Genomic DNA, 18,029 nt, shown 5'->3' with positions numbered 1-18,029 from the left:
CATGCCAGCCTACAGGCATTAGAGTACATGGCAGTTGCCCATTTTATCTGTTGTTTTAAGGAATAAATATATACACACAATGAGAAAAAGAATAGTGAAAACTGGATTCAGGTTTCAGACCTGAGCTTTTGGAAGAGAAAAGCCAACTGTGTTGAAGACTTGAGAACTGTGTGTAGGAGGGGCAGGGTTGACTGGGGGAAGAATGGGAAGTAATATTTCCATACTGACCCTTGAGTATGAATTACGTTTCATCATGTCAGCCCAGGAGGAAAACATCTCAAGTGAACCAGAGCCAAAGGCAGAAAAACTGCAATAATTTAGAGCTGGGCAATTCACTTCAGTGACTAAAACAGACTGTCCAGCTCAAGATTAATCTGTTAGGATACAATGAAGGATCTGAGGAGAAGACCAGACCCAGAATAGAACTACAATTAAAACACAGGACATTCATTAAAAATGTATATTACAAAGCCATGTGAGCAACTCACGAATCCACGACAATCAATAGATACCATTTCATTTATGATTGCCTTATTGATTTGTCAGGAGTGCCTGCCTCATGCTAGGTTCTGATTGTAGCAGAGTTAAGAGAGGATGCATATCCTCCCTGCTCTGGAAAAACAGGCATTTCTACCCGAAAACAAAGTCCCACAACAGAATTTAGATCAAAGCGATAAGCCCAGTGCTTGGGAGGCAGAGGCAGGAGGACCACAAGTTTGAGGTCTACAAGACCTCACCAAAAAGTAGTGAATTAACTAAAACAGTAAAGAATTTTCAAAATCAAATGGAGTTTGACAAGTGTAGAGAAGCAAGACCCTTGTATACTTCTTATATTTTTGGTTGTGAGCCTAGCCTTTAATGGCTGAGCATTCTCTCCAGCTCTGTATATTTCTTGTGTGGACACGTTGGGCCACTGGAAACCACTCCAGGAGTCCCTCACAAGGTAATTCTACTGCTGGGTATGAGTGCCAGACAGCTGGAAAGACCTGCCCCAGAAATACACATAGGAAGTTGAAAACTTCCAATGCTATCAACTCGTTAAAGGGTAAATATGATTTAGCAAACCTGTGAGATTCAGTAATTAGAAAGAAAAGAACTATTTATATAGAAAAGAAATGGTTGGTATTTGAACCTAACAGGCTCATGATACAGTTATATAAGACAATCTGTGGTTCAGTGTCAATAATCAATATAGGCATTACAGCTAACAGATTAGTTACCAACTACAGTTACTAAACTTAAACTCTCTACAGGCTGCTTAGTATAGGTCTGGAACTTAGTTTGCTGCTTTTCAGAGGTGAGGGAACTTTTAAAGGCTGGGGCCGATTGGAAAGTCTTTCCGTTCTGAGTCATATCTCTGAAGGGCATTGTCAAACCCAAGTCTTTTTTTTTTTTTTTTTTTTTTTGTCCCTTCTCCTCCAAGTCCTGGTCCTGAAGTGATCAAGTTTTGTTTTGGAAGCCTCTCTCTGCTAAGATGCTTAACAGGCCAAAGTAAACCTTCAAAATCCTGAGTCAAAAATCAGGGTTTTCTCAGTAAGCTGATGATCTTTGATATTTTAAGGATGGAACATTAAGACATTACCAAAGGTAATTCTATTCAAACTGGTGTTAAAGAATACATGTATGGACCATGAAGAGTAAGAAAGGAAGAATACAAAGATTCCAACACACACTTTACACTTTGACACCTCCATAGCCCACAGACACAAGACAAGAGATAGAGAGTCAAGTATTTATAAAACTCAATAAAACTAGGACCTGTTAGCTTCATTTTAGATATAGGGTACAGTTTCACCTCCTTAAATCTTGACAGAATATTGTGTTAGGTCCCAAAATTCTCACTCTAAATATAAGAGACTAAAGCCCTGGGTCTACAGAATATTTTATGTTTGGACAACTGTACAATGAGCTAATTACATAAACAAGGACACCCAGGAATGCAGGCAAGTTTCACAGTGGAAAGAAGCCTGGGCAGGCCTCAGGGAGTGACTTAGCATCTCTTCTGTGTTTAGGGTTGGCAAGACACTAGAAAAGTTCATGCTGAGCATGCTGTAAATGCTCACTGCACACAAACATGCTTAATACACCCTATATATGATGCTTTTTAAAAGTTACACGTAATTTTATACAGTTAAATTTTAAGTACTCGCCAACAAAAAAAAAATCAATTCAAAAAAAAAAGAATAAGTACCATATTTTCTAAAGAACATTCCTTAAATTCCAAGTAGGAAATAGAGCAAACACCATATTATTTGCTAAGAGTATTTATAAAAGTTGGATTTTCCATCTTTCAGAAAATCAACGATCCAAAATAACCAGTAAATCTTCATTCTTGGAACAATGACACTTTGGAATTACACGAGCTAAAGACAGCTGACTTAACGGGGCACAGCAGTTCCTCCCTATAAATCCTAGCATTTGGAACCCTGAGGCAAAAGAACCTCTGCAAGTTCAAGGCCAGCCTGGGTGACATGGTGAGACCTTGGCTTATTGACACTGTCTTTGTCTGTCCCACTCGCCCAAAAGTTCTCTTACTGTGAGAAAAATCCTAATAGTTTTTAGTTAAATTAGTTTATATCTCCACTGATCAATAAAGGGCACATTTCTGTTTTCTAAGAAGAAAACTATAGAGTCTCGACTCGCCTCTGAAACTGAGCAGTATTAAGACATACCTTGGCCAAGAAGGAAACAAAATTCCAAAGATGCATGTCAGTAAGGAGGGGATTTGTATTGACATAGAATTAAAATGAAACAAGTGGATAAAATTAATAATTTGAAATGTGTTTTTATGTCAATATACAAAATCTGATGTTACTTAGTTTTTTGAAAACATTGCAATACATAAAACGTTTAGATGAAAAATAATGTTCATAAACCCACAGGGCGCTTGATAGTAACATTTAATATTGTGGGTCGGCGTGGGCTGCCTTGGAATGGTGCAGGACCTATAGTTCTTTTAAGAGCATCGGGTAGAACAGTCATTTCTGTAGTTGTGGAGCTTCCCACTGGAGTTTAAAGGTTGAAGAACCCTGCTATTAATGACAAGATGACTCTCTGAGCTTGGTGGAAAATGGAGAGCTCCCTTGCCTCAGCAGGCTTTCCCTTTCTGTGCCTGACTTTGTCTACACAGCATTCCTGAACAAAGCTGCCTGGCCTCATCTGAAGAATGACCTGGTGCTGAGTAGCATCATTCAGCACACAGGGCCCACTCTGGCTTCCTGTCTACACGACAGTTAGGTGCGATATTATCCCGACTTGTATTGTACCCCTACACCCTGATCTACTTTATTCCTAGAACAATACAGTAGAACTGTCTTACTGCAGAGGGCTCTGGAAGTCCATCGGTCCTATTCATGGCTGTCTGAACCCTGCTCCCCATCTCTGCTCCCTTTGTCCTCAAAAGCCAGTGGCCAGCTCCCCCAGGGCGAAGGGAGACCCATATTTACACTTTCATTACAAATCATACCATGAACATGCAAACAAAGAAAACAACAAAACCATAAGAATAAGTGACAAGGTTAAAATGATAGAAACAATAGTTTCATGACTCCTATGTCATCACCTAGATTTACTCTTTCTTTATGAGCTAATATTTATTCTCCCTTATTCACATTATATTACCATTAAAATTGGAAAATATTTGATGATGCTTAAGACAAATAAATATGAAAGGCCAGGACATGTGTTAAATACATGAGTAATCTAAAGAAAAATGTAAATTTAAACCACAATGAGATAGGACTAAATAACATAAGAATGGCTAAAACCAGAGACTGAAGACACCACAGAGGAAGTCAGAGGCTCCTCTCCCTCTCCCTCATCCCTGGTAAGAGTGGCAACAATATACCTAGGGAAAACCTTTAACACTCCCCCCCCCACCAGAGCTGGAGAACACATGGGGAAAGAGCTGTACAACTGAGCTGAACTCAGAACACACAGACACACAGACAGACAGACAGACAGACAGACCGACATACACACACACACAACTTTAGGGGTGCAGCTGAGAATACAAAGAAAAGAACAGTGACAAATGAACCAGTGTTGCCCTCAGTTTCAGACCTAAGCATGCTTGTGCTCAAGTATTCCCAGGCCCCTGGTGTGCCATGGGCTGAGGCCCCTCCTCTGTGACCAGGGGGGCAGTAGTGGAGATGGGAGAACCAGCTCATGATGTCAGTATTCTGGATAAAAGTTAGAAGGAAAAGCATTTCCATAAGGGGATCTACAAAAGAAAGTCTCTGTGGGGCCCAGGGACTGGGAATGCAATCAAAGGTGACATTGCTCTTCACCTGGCTTCACTGGGTACTCCAGCCTCCTGCCTCAGCTTGCAGATACTCCTGCTGGTAAACTAGGTAAGCCCCTAGTTTCATGATGATCTTTCCCTATTGTTATTTGTTCTTTTTCTGCTGTGACATTCAGCTGTGTCCTGGGCTCTCTACTGGGAACTCCAGCTGGCTGTCTTAAAGGGGTTTCCCCAGGGAATTTTTGTCAGATGTTTTGAACCCCTAATTTGATAATTTGTTCACTTAGTTTCCCATCTTCTCTCCTTTTACTTTTGCTTGCTAAACATATAATTAAGTCCATGTTTCAAACCTGAAGTATGGCCATTGTGTCATTTTTTTAGGGTCCTGTATACTAGAGAAGAGGAAGTCTAGTTATTGGGATTTAAGAGGTACTTCCCCTCTTCCTGTCCAGCTGCTGACCTCACTCATAGATGTGTGAGCTGCTGTCTGCGCACAGCATAGGCCATGGAAGGTCCATCTGAAACAGCACGGATATTCAGCGCATGCCATGCAGACACTCAAAGATGCCAAGATTCAGACCCTTGCTGCCCAAAGAACAGAGAAAATCTTCAGAATATTTGATATGGCTTTCCAGGAGTTTCCCATGTGATACAAGGCAAGTGATTTATGAACGAGGCAAAGGGAAGCTTAGGCCTGTTTTCAAGTAATACTCATGGATTCCTAAGGGTCACAAAGTGCACTATAAACTAGCCGGTGCCCAAAGAGGAGTCACTGATGTGACTCCCACTAGCCTCAAGTTATTGTTTCCATGCTCAGCACCATGCACTATCTGATGGTAGCAGCCTATCCTGCCTGCTCTCAATGCTACCTTACTGCTCCCCTGCTCTTAGGAAGGAAAGGCAACTAACACAAGGATTTCAATAGGGATGCCTCTCTTTAACATACCAGCAATTCCTTGCAGTACACTTGATGCATGCCACTGTAAGAAGCTGAAGAAATGTACACATATTGATTCCACTGGGATATATGGAATGCTACTATGCCATTTTGAAATATTTCCTTATGCTTTATAGAAATTGTAGGTCTGGGAATTCTTTCCATACTTTTTCTTTTCCTTTCTGAGCTATTATGTATCTCACAAGCCCTGAATCTAAATGAAAAAGCAATAGTCTGTTGCACTCTGGTAGCTAAACCCTCTGTGTAAGATGAGCTGAGGGATGGTTCGACATTCTTTAAGGCTGCATCATCCTGGAGGGCATCACAAAGGTACTTGAATAGATTACTGATTTTAGAATTTAACATATGTGTTACACTAGGAAAATGAATCCCACAACGTTTCTAGGGTACACACACCGTGTCTTCACACACTGTGGCAAATATCAGTTCCTATGTGAGGGCTGAGGTATGACCAGGAAGTGGATGCCAAAGTCACTTTATCAGTACATGCTTAAGAATCACAATGTCTTCAAGACCCTGGCATTCATTTTTCAAAACCTTGGCATCCATTAAGCCTTGCTACCTTATCTGAATGCTGCAGGAAACACACCTGTAAAATAACTGCCCCCACAGACAAAGTTAAAGTTTGCTTGTATAATTTACCATGGAGAAAAAGATCCTAGTGTATCTTCAAGCAGACTTGTGATGAGAAGGGAATGTTTTCTCTGTGCAAAGGCTTGCTTATAACTGTTTCCCAAGGAACTAGACTCAGTTAGTACAGAGTGTACACTGTGGTCTCTGTAGTATGCAAACTAACTGCTGAGCACATTGTGAGGACACACAAATCCAGTCTTGACCTGTCGGCCTCCATGTTATGACTTTCATTCTCTTTCTTCCCCCTTCTTTCTCTTATATTTCTTCTTCCATTGTCTTTCTCTTTTCTATGGTCTACAATGTAGGTAAATTAAAATCATCTGTCTAAAACACAGGGGAGAAACACACAAACTAACAAACAAACACCCCCCAGTAGTTTAAATGTCAAATGTTCTGAAATCCTCAATGTACAGAAAGGTCACCGCTTAAAGATGCAAAAGCATCTTTTCCATTAGTGCCTTAATAAATAAAAACAAACCAAAGCCAACGGGGATAGTGAACAGCCCTCCCTCGGCAATTATTCAGGCTATGGAAATCTCCAACTCTTTGCATTCCCTAATTAATTAGAAAATGACACTCTTCTTTACCATAGCTGAAAGTGTGACAAAGAAGTCGAATTTTTCTTCAAACCAATTAAAGGATATTAAGGAAGAATGCAGAGAGGCATTGGGAGCTCATTTCTGATGGTTCCAATCACATCCTTGAGCCAAGCAGACACAATGCTGAGAACAAAGGCCTCTCCCCACAGGTGCCTTGGACTCAGCAGCATTCTGCTCTGAGCTAGGGCCCACTCTCCATCAGCAGATGCCCAGAGCACAGACTGAAAATGCCACGGTGCTCCTCAGTCAATTTCCCTTCCCACAGCACAGACACAGGGCTGAATACCACACTCAAACTACTCTCTTCATAATCACAATGAGAAGTACATGGCTGGACTTTCATCTTTAATTTGCAAACTGCATACAATGTGAAAGTACGTGATTCTGTTGAAAAACAAATAGTTCAGTTTTTTAAAAAAGTGATGAGTAATTAACTTCCTCAAATAATAAGCAAACAAAAGTTTGACACCTTCTGGTGAGTAGTTAATAAAATTTTCCATGGCATAAGTAGGTAGGTGAAGTCACATCAATATCAGTGGATCAAGGGCCCAGCCTTCTCTATCGACAGTTTCAAACGCACAACTGGGATTTATAATATCCAGGGTCAAACCATGCCTTGCTTGTAGAAGTACTTTTGTTTTCTCTGATTCCCCAATGGTAGAACAGCACCTTCAAACCATTCTGATATTAGCTCTTTCTAGGAGTAATGTCACTTAGCTGTCTAGTGGGCCTCTATACATAAGGTGTACAATTATGGAGAAAGACACCAGAAATCAACCTCACATGCCATGTTCAAGCATGGAAACATGCATGCAAATACATATACATACTACATGCACATATATACTGTGCCCCAAATAAAAGCTAGGTTTTGTGTTTGTTTTGAAAGGTTAAACTATACAGCAAAGTTACATGGACACAGACTTCCTATACACCACAGTACATTCCCCATAGATAAAGGCAGGGTCTCAACATTTGCTCTCTATAGCTAAACTGGAACTTATTATACTATTGCTAGGCTGTCTAGGCTGTCTCTCTTGGTCTCTGCTTCCTTCTTGGTAGGATTGCAGGAGGACCAAGATGTGCAGCTAGCTTTTAAGTGGGTTTGAAGATTCAAAGATGTGTTCCTTAGACTTTACCCACAGAACCATCTTCTTAGCCCTTGAAGAAATTTCCTTTTTAGGAGGCTTTATTCATGTTACAAAATCCACTTACCTTGAGAGAGAGAGAGAGTGTGTGTGTATGTGTGTGTGTGTGTGTGTGTGTGTGTGTGTGTGTGTGTGTGTGTGTATGTAAGCCTTATAGTCAAAAATGATCATGGTTACCCCACTTTGATATAAGTGTCATAGGTGAGGCTTGTGGACTCCTCTAGCCTATCACAGGCACCACTTAGAAAGTTTAGACCTTTAAGGAATATGACAATTGCTTGGAGTACAATGATATAAGAGTGACTTTCATCTAAGACCAATGAGCCAGTGCCAGTACATATCAGAAAGGACTTTATTTTTTTGGTTGTTGTTCCAAAGTTGAGTATGAGAACAATCTGTTATGAAACTGACAATCTGATAAAATTTGGAAATGATTGAGAAAGGTCTAATCTTCTACTCAATCCAGCACTTCAAATTACCATTCTGCTTCAGGGCAAACAAAGGTTCCTGAACTCTGGCATCTTCACAGCTCTTACTAAATAAAAAAGGGAACTTGGTTCCAACCCAGGGCCTGAAGGCTCCCAGTTTTCTCATTTAACCCTTTGTACAGTCATTCTCGTTCGTTTTTTCATTTCATGATGAGGGAACACATGTGTCATCTTAGGAGTAGGGAAAACCCGAGTTGTGATGAGTACAGAGTATAGTATAACTTATGCAGTCAGAAATAGTCATGGCATACTCAATGAAAAGGAGTCTATATACACTGAGAACTTCCATTTACAAAAGATTGCTGAATATCCTTAATTGGGTTAAAGACTGAAGGGTTAAGACCCTTCTACGAGAATTTGTGAGCTGAAAAACAAGGGCCAATGAACAAGTCCCAAGGTCTCTGCTTCTTCCCAAAGGGAAGTAGCCTACCTCTTAGATCCACTTGACCACATCTGTACCTAGAGGCCTTGGCTACTTGTTTGACCATATCAGCCACTGTGATACCAATGTTGCTTGAATTCTTACTACCTTAACATGGGCTTTGAATGTTAATAGCTCATATGATGGCCTTAGACACCTTTCTTGTACAGATCATGGAATTTCTTGTACCTGACATAACTTGAGCTACTGCAAACATATCCAGGTTCCATGCAAGTGCAACATATATGAAGACATTTCTGCACTACACAGAAAGGTTTGCTATAAAGAACAAAATATAATGGTGAGAAGATATATTATTTTTGATTCCGCCCTTAGATCAGACTTTCTAGACAGTGTTTTTTCAGCTTTTGGGAAGAAATTCCTTCCTTACTGAGCAGTTGGCTGCACTGGATGCTGAAGAGTAGTGATACTGGTACTGTGCAAATAGGACTGCACTCACCTCTTTTTGTTTCTCTATTTTCCTTCGCGATGGCATCTGCTAATGGAAGAACAGCACATGCACGTCTGTCTTTAATGGTGCTCTCTGGGAAAAAGAGCCATTTCCTTTTCCCTATTGTCATGTTAGTAGATTTCTTACCTTTGGCTGCAGTGGTGGTGCACAGGGGGCTGAAACAGGGTCTGTGATATAGGTCTTCTTGGGGCCACTGACTGGATACATGCCAGGATGGTTCTGATTCCCGGTTGCAGGAGGGGCATACGCAGGTTCCCGCTTCCAGGTATTAGGTTGAACCTGTTGCCCATAAGCAGTATCACCTTCACTTCGGCCCCCATAGCTAGGACCTGCTGCATAATAAGGTTCATAATAGCGTCCTTGGTTGGAGGTATACCCATATCCAGACTCAGGCGGATGTCCGGATGGTGGAATATATGCATAGTCGGTACCAACACAAGTTGGAGGAGGAGGACACTGTCCCGATACAGGAACTGGCTGGGTGTTATAGCCACGAGGCCCTGGACCATATATTTGTCCAGAGGATGGACCAGCCATGTAATGTGGGCTGGGCTGAGCTGACTTCACTTGCACATTAAAGGTGGGCCTTGAAGATGTGGATGCTGTAGTATAGGAGGCTGGAACTGGCTGAGGCTGGGGTTTGAGTGTTCCAATTGGAGTCACTGGGATGGGTGCAGCCTGGGGTGCAGGCTGTGGTTTTGTTGCAGACTTCTTGGTCGCTGTCAGGGGTGGCTGGTGTGGAATGACCATTCTCTTATGTCCCGTGACAGGAGTAGAAACTGGAGGAGTGGCTATTGAACTAGCAGAGCCCTAAAATAGAAGAGAAAATGACAAAGATGATCAGAAATAAAAGAAAATAAAATGAGTAGATAGGGAGTATGGTTAATCAGTGCTTGTGTGTTAAGGTGTAAAATACAAACAAGGGAAGACCCTTCCCTTAGGAAGTTCACTAACCCAAAAGTCAGTTGCTCTGCAGTACCGGCAAACAACTGAATTTTAAAAAGATAAGGGAACAAATTCATTTGTAATAGCATCCGCAAGACTGTCACGGCAGGAGTAAGCTTAATCAAGGCATAAACTACCTACAGACTGAAAACAAAGACAGTGATGAAAGGAGTTACATAAATAAATAAAAATAAACGTAGAATGTGTCTGTGGACTAGAAGAGCCTAGATCACTCAAAACAGCCTTTATATCTAGAGTGACACCTATCAAAATGCAGAAATAGAATACTTATCTATTTCAGACTCAAATGGAAACAGAAAAGATCACAAACAGTGGTTGGCTAAACTGGTCATGGAAAGAAAGAACACAGGGAAATTACATTGCTAATTTAAAAATATGTTGTAAATTTTAATAATCAAAACAATGTAGCAACAACAAAAAGATAGAGGTAAGGAAATAGCAATGATATCATACTGAAATGGTCTATACAGCAAGAGCAATGATTTCATATTGAAAAGCTCTGCACAGCAAGATCAATGACATCATTTTGAAAAGCTCTCCACAGCAAGAGCATTATGACATCATAATGAAATCCTCTTACAGCAAGAATAGCTTTTAAGGCAAGCACTGAATAGAAACAGATGATCACATGTCCAGTAATGGGCTAATCCTCAAAGATCTAAGAAAGCCTTACAACAAAGAAGTAAACAGAGACAAAAACAAGGCCTATAGATATGGCTATGTGGTTAGAGCACTTATTTCTCATTAGTTCCTAGGATGCTAAAGGTTGTTCCCAATCACCTATAACTCTAGTTCCCGGGTCTCTGATACCCACTCCTGGCATCCATGGACACCAGGAACACACAGGGTATACTTGTACACACGTAAATATGCAGACAACTGCCCATAAGAATAAACATAAAACAAAGGTACTTTTAAAACAAGTTTAGGTTTTTAAAATGACAATAATAATGCCTTCTAAAAAAGATATACAAAAGATAAAACTTTAAGAACATTGGTCCTCATCACCTATAATAGACAAATGGACACAAAATCCAAATGAGGAATCGCATCCTTGTGGGAATCATTGATATTAAGAACTGGAAGACCAGCACTGGCAAGAACAGCAAAGTGTCTCACACTGTTGTTGGGAAGGCAAAGCTACAGAGTCAAAGGTGAACAGTGGGAAAGTTCTTGAATACATTAAAAGAGAACATACAACCTAACGTCCAGTATTACTGAACTGCGGATTTCAAAGAGAGATTAGAGTTCCCTTGTTCACTGTCCCACATTTACAACAAGAAAGAACTTAGATGTCCATCCGAAGGTGACAGATAAAGAAAATGTGCTTATAATGCAATATTATTTGTTCCTCTAAAAGGAAATCTACATCATATAGCAACATGAATGAACCCTGAAGACATTAGTTCATGAAAAACAACCGAGTTACAACAATATAAATATTGTATTATTTTACATGAAATGTTGAATGAAATTAGTTAAGACTCACAAAATCAAGAATTGGGATTATAGTGGCAAAGAGCAGATAGGATAGGGCTTCTATTATTTGGAGGAAATACGATGAGCAAAGTAAATTGGGGAGAAAGAGAATTATTTGGCTTATACCTCCGCTTCACTCTGTTCATCACTGAGGGAAGTCAGAACAAGAACTCAAGCGAGGTAGGAGCTGATACAGAGGCCGAGAAAGAATGCTCCTTACTTGCTTGCTCCACATGTCTTGCTCAGACTGCTTTTTAATAGAACCCAGGACTACCAGCCCAGGGATGGCACTACTAGCAATGGGCTATCCCCTTCATCCATCAATCACTAATTGAGAAGATGTCCTACAGGTCTGCTTCCAACATAGTCTTATGGAGGCATTTTTCGTCAACTGAGACTCCCTCCTTTCATTTGATTTTAGTTATGTTAGTTTCTGACATAAAACTAACCAGCACAAATGGGAATATTAAATAGGGACTTCCCGATCAGTTGATTTGTTTGCAGTCAAGCAAGATAAGCTGTGAAGGCTCACTGTTTAACAGTTCACTTACTATCATCAATAATGTATTATACAGTGAAAGTTTTATCACAATAGAAAGAAATGAAGCTTTCCAGACACAAGCAAAAGGGAAGGTGATACCCTGCTCCTGATAGATAGCATTATGAGATGAATCCTTGTCTTGTCTGAATTGCCTTGATTCTCCCTTGTGTCCGAGGGTAAAGGGATCTACCTTCTTCCCATGTAGCACAACAGAGATTCATTAATATACACTGAAGAGGCTTGAAAACGAATGGCAGAAAACTAGCACATAAAAAGATTTGACTCCCAGAAAATCACACATACATGTATGTATAGATAAGTGTGATATTTAAATGTGCTCGATTTTCAAAATGAAAATGTTAAATCATGACAAAAATTCAAGAATTCCTACAAAATCAAAAAATAAAAGGAAATGTCAAAAATATATTCTTGGAACTATCAAATAATCCAATAAACAGAAAATATTCAGCAACATGACTCTTCAATTAACTGAATATGTGGACCAGATAAGCATTGGCACAGTTTTCCTTAACTAGGAAGAACATAAATATATACACTTTAAAATAATGATGCCTGCTCTTTTTCCTTTCATGTCCAATCAGATAAAATATGTAAAACTTTGGAAGAAAATCGTATACACCAAAATATACTAGTTTTAACAACACTTATAAAAATATCCAAACACGTGCCAGTGTACACGCAACAGAACACACAGCAGAAATAAGGGGAGAGTGGGAGAGCTTGCCCAGGAATGGGTTTCTTTTTAAGTACTTAGCAAAGTAATGGATTCCATTTGGCATTTCCATACACGCTCCGCATTGGATGGTGCTCCTTTCCCACTTCTCCCATATCCCATTTGTATCCTTCAACTCCTGAGTCCTTTCCACTTTGATGCCAAGCACAGTCTATTACCCGCTCAACCCCTTTCCTGAAACCCTACATTACCTACACTTCCAATACCCTCAGTTACACCTACATACATGCAAATGTACATAAAAATTGAAACTGAGGTTTTGCATATAGGAGAGATCTAATGGTATTTCCAATATGGATATAATGCCTCTGGAGTTGGAGCCCTGTAACAACTATCATTCAAGGACGTGTGTGTGTGTGTGTGTGTGTGTATGTGTGTGTGTGTGTGTATCTGTGCTTATTAAGGGGAAAATTATTTCTAAGAAGTGAGGGCTATACTAATTCACTTTCTAAATGCAATTATTGTTGGTATTACTTTTCAAATGGTGTGGTTTTAAACATTGGTCCTGGGGCATGGCTTCACAGTTATCATAGGGAAAGTGCCTTCTATTAGGCTAGTTACTCAGGCACTATATACATTCATAGTTGAGTCTGTGAGACATTCAAAGTTTGAGTTCTATGTTTTGCTGTGGATGAATCATCAAAGAAAGCAGAGGTGATCCCCTCTGCAATCAGTTTCGCCTCTATACATGTTACATTGTCTAATGTTACAATTGATTTTTCTAGGTTCGATTTACTTTTCAATGTGGTCTGTAACATAATGTCAAGGTATTACTTAACTGGGCATATATTTATGAATATGTATAGTATGTGTTTTAATAATTAAAACACACACACACACTTCTATTGGAAATTATGATGCCTACCTTCAGCCTGACAGGAAAGAGATCCTTCACCTATATAGCAACATCCAAGATGCTTGGTATATAAAAATAAATAACAAGTTTGACTCCTAAAAGGACAGTATAAAATTAAACAAAAATTCCAAATTCAATAGAATCTTGTAACTTAACAATGAAATTAGGAAGTTAAAATTAAGTCTTGTTATCTTAGAATTACAAGTTTCCCAGGAAAATATATTTGAGACAAATGATAAGTTGGGAAAGATGGCCTTAAATTAGGATTCCCCAAAGCAGGACCAAAGAACAATGAAAGGGACATGCTCGAACTAAGTATTGTTGAAGAACTCACACATATAGGCTTAACAGATAGGCTCAGTAAGGTGAGCCACCAAACTCAGAAAAGAGATTTGCAACCTGAACAGAGAGAACTATCGTCTCCTTTAAACTGGATTGGACTGGTGAGTGGTGAGTAGACATAGTTATTTAACACAGAGAAGGGAGAGTTGGAGAGGAGAGAACCCAGAGAGACCCAGGCATCATCCTGTCAGTGGCTCAGAGGAAGATCTGTGGCCAAGAGCTAGTGACATCTTCTCAAGGAGCACTACCTGTGCCCTTAACGCTTACAATAGACATGTTGACTTCTGGCTCATTCAATGTTGATAGTGCCCCACAATAATGATGATGACCAGCCAGGCAGTGGTGGCGCACACCTTTAATCCCAGCACGTGGGAGGCAGAGGCAGACAGATTTCTAAGTTCAAGGCCAGCCTGGTCTACAGAGTAAGTTCCAGGGCAGCCAGGGCTATAAGAGAAACCCAGTCTCAAAATAATAAATAAATAAATAAATAAATAAATAAATAAATAAATAAGATGACCAATAGGTGACTATCACTTTCCAATCTCCCCCTGGTCACTAAGTACATCCATTTCAGCTGAGAACCACTGAAAATGAGACATTAATCTACTGCCCCTGAGAATGTTTTCATCTTTATCAGTTATTCAGTCTAAGGGTACAGAAACCTACATATCTGGATTAAACAGAGTTTCATGTCACTACATATAAAATTTGTAAGACCAAGGGGCCTCTCTTCCCAATGATGGCTGACTAGGCCATCTTCTGATACATATGCAGCTAGAGACATGAGCTTCGGGGGTACTGGTTAGTTCATATTGTTGTTCCACCTATAGGGTTGGAGACCCCTTTAGCTCCTTGGGTACTTTCTCTAGCTCCTCCATTGGGGTACCTGTGTTCCATCCAATAGCTGACTATGAGCATCCACTTCTGTGTTTGCCAGGCCCCAGCATAGCCTCACAAGAGACAGCTATATCAGGGTCCTTTAAGCAAAATCTTGCTGGTGTATGCAATGGTGTCAGCATTTGGAGGCTGATTATGGGATGGATCCCCAGGTATGGCAGTCTCTAGATGGTCCATCCTTTTGTCTCAGCTCCAAACTCTCCTGTTCTTTATTATCATTTGTATACGTGTTTGCTTTCTCAAGGGAAGGGGGCCAGTCACTTTTACTCAACAAGACACCCTGAATAGTTCACAACATCATAGTCCACAGCCGAAATTTAGAAAGACATTGATCAGTGAATGAACTGTTGTCCCCTTAAGAAAACTGCAACATACTGACCTGTATTTTTCCTCACAGAACAGACAACAAATGCATGGACATACTGGATACATGCTTAATTCCAGTGGCGCCCTCAGTCTCAAATGCCTCTAAGACACAAATTATAACATGGTTCTCTTTCTGAGAAGCATTTGCTGTGCTGTTTGTTTGTTTTAGATGGGAGTCTCACCAAATAGCTGAGGCTGGCCTTGAACTTATGTCAGACTTCTGAGTGCTAGGATCACAGGGCATATGCCAGCACACTGAGCTATTTATTTTCCTTTTAATAATGGTTTTGTAAATGTAAGTTCTCAATTCTTGTGTTCCGGGGAAACAGTTCAAAGTGTAATTTTAAATGCATTCATTGGGATATGGAGGTAAAAAGTCGAAGCAGCAGGATTACAACAAATTCAGAGGCAACCCAAGAGCCAGAGTGATTTTAAGGCCAGTTTGGGGCTCAGACTAAAAACATGTTTATATATAAAAAAGGCTGGTAGGTGGTAGAACACATTTCTAATCCAAGTACTATGGAGGCAGAGAGAGGAGGAACTCTGAGTTCAAAGCCAGCCTGGTCTACACAGAGAGTTCCCAGATAGCCAGAGCTACATGGAGAAAACCCGCCTAAAACAAAACAAAACAAAACAAAACAAAAAAGAAACAAAAATTAAAGAGTAACCAATAACTAACACATTAAAATAATAAATTGCATGTATAGTCAAGCAAATATAACTCCTTTTTCTAATTAAGGAAGCATCTATTATAATTTAGCTCCATGTCAGGCACTACTAATTGCTATTGCTACTGTAAGACAAGGGAGGTAGTGATACTGGTAAATCCATCCTTATTCAAGAGGATATGAAGAATGTCATGAGGTTTATACATGAATTCAAAATGATCCTGTTTAGAATGGAAATTTTCTAAGGCAACGGTGGACATGGTAAAAAGTATTAAAGATCCACATCTAACCAGCAGCAGAAAGCTCAACTCCCCAAATTATATATCAATCAAGGAATGCAATGACATTGAAAATGCCCAAATCTAACTGCTACATGGCAAATAAACTGTGGGATCAACCATCTATACAACACGGTTGAAGTGACACAATGATATTTCCACATAGTCAAGAAACAGAAAAATATATACAGACTGATAGTTGACTGTTTATCAATGGGGACAAGGCATATTGCCCTTTCAAACACATTTCACGATGAGTGTCGCACACTATTTGACAAACATGATGTTTTCCATTTGTGGCTATCCATGTTTTTCCCCTGTGTGGCAGTAAACAGAAATTAAAGTACTCACTGGAAACTAAACAATGTATTATAACAACAAGCATTTATACAACACCAACTTCATGTGAACATCTGTCAAATGCACTTCATACACAGCCCTCACAGTTACTACTGAGGCAGGAGCTATGGCTATGTACATTCTGCATGCTGGGGTTAGCTAAGCCCAGATTGTCTACAACTGAAGTGTGATGTCTTCATGTCTCTTCTGAGCCAGGCTCAGTGATGGATGCCTGCCTGTGATTCCCAAACCCAGTGAACTCAAGCAAAGAATTATGAGGTAAGGGCAAGTCTGGCCTACAGAGAGACCTTTGTCTTAAGATTAAACAAAACAATCAAAACCAAAACCAGCTAACAGCAAGCCATAGAACCTTCTGATGAAAAATGCGACTAAATTAAAATAAACACACATACCACCAAACCACCACCACCATCAATACCTCAAAAGGCCTTTGTAGACTATGATTTTTTTAGTTCCAGAAACCATTCTTCTCCTCAGAGAAGAAGTGAGTAAGTGGAACAGGAGGACAATGGTACTGCCTGCCAGGATCTAGGAAACAGCAGAATCCTTGAACTGTAGAGAGCTGACAAACTCACACCTGCCCCGGCTGCTGGATCATACAAGCTGACTGCTAGCCTGCAAACTGGAGAGCCAAGATTCCCTTTCTGACTTGAAGTTTCCATTAAAAGTCTTGGTTGTTGTAAACAAGGAGAAACCAAAAATGGAGTTTTACACTAAATATTATACATGAAGTGAACTCTGTTGAGAGAGTAAATTTTATGTTCTATACTATAAATCAATCAATCAATATATCAGTGAATAAAAAATATAAAAGCATGGGAATAATTTCATATTTTAATATCAAGCTAAGAAACAATGGACCCATCTGTCTATAGATACAATACCATTGATATATCATATAAGCATATGAAACACTGAAAGATCTATCCCTAAACCACTAATACTGAAGGAGGTAGCATAGCATATTTTATATACCTAAATCCTGAAACAATTACTTATTATATTTTTGATCAGGAATATTAATGTTATCTATCGGCATATCTGATCCAAGTACACATATTTTTGCATCTGTAAATATAAACAAGTCTATGCTTAAAGCTGAAGTAAATACCAGTATAACAAAAATGAATAGTGAACCGTTATAACATTTTAATTTCCATGTATAAAAACAATAAATGAAGAAACCCAACAAAAACAAAGGTTTAATACATTTTAATCAATTCAAGTTTTACTTTGGGCGATACACTTGAGAGAAGCCCAGCCTCTCTTTCCAGTGTTCTGTGAATTACAGGGAAAGCAACCTCATAGCTGGTTTCTAAATGATAAGTTAAAACAACTGCAAAAGTTTCTGTCAGAATCAAATCAAATGCTTTCAACTGGTGCCCTGGATTCAAACGATCACTCCCAATATGGGGACAGGACTAATACTCAAAGCACGTGCATGTGTACACACATATACACACACCGAGTCCCCACCCACACACCACACATCAGACATACATATATGCCTTTCAATACCTCTACAGCTTTCCTGTCAGAGATGCAGGCATAAATATCCTA

General features: G+C 39.7%; 1 protein-coding gene across 13 annotated transcripts in view; it reads right to left on the bottom strand.

Moving 5' to 3' along the window:
• The window catches only part of Lpp (LIM domain containing preferred translocation partner in lipoma), a 608,013-nt gene that overhangs the window by 220,375 nt on the left and 369,609 nt on the right, over positions 1-18,029 (bottom strand). For 12 of the 13 annotated variants that reach the window (XM_085832096.1, XM_085832095.1, XM_029470446.2 and 9 more), the window contains one exon: positions 9,089-9,772. In XM_085832096.1, the coding sequence (XP_085688222.1) occupies positions 9,089-9,772 (684 nt within the window). Of the gene's footprint in view, positions 1-9,067; positions 9,773-18,029 lie in introns of those variants that run through there. The other variant, XM_085832099.1, reaches the window with a different exon arrangement.

The sequence above is a fragment of the Mus caroli genome, unplaced genomic scaffold, assembly GCF_978045245.1.
Source record: "Mus caroli unplaced genomic scaffold, Mus_caroli_1 scaffold_17, whole genome shotgun sequence".
NCBI lineage: Eukaryota > Metazoa > Chordata > Mammalia > Rodentia > Muridae > Mus > Mus caroli.
This window is presented reverse-complemented; position numbering and strand designations above follow the sequence as displayed.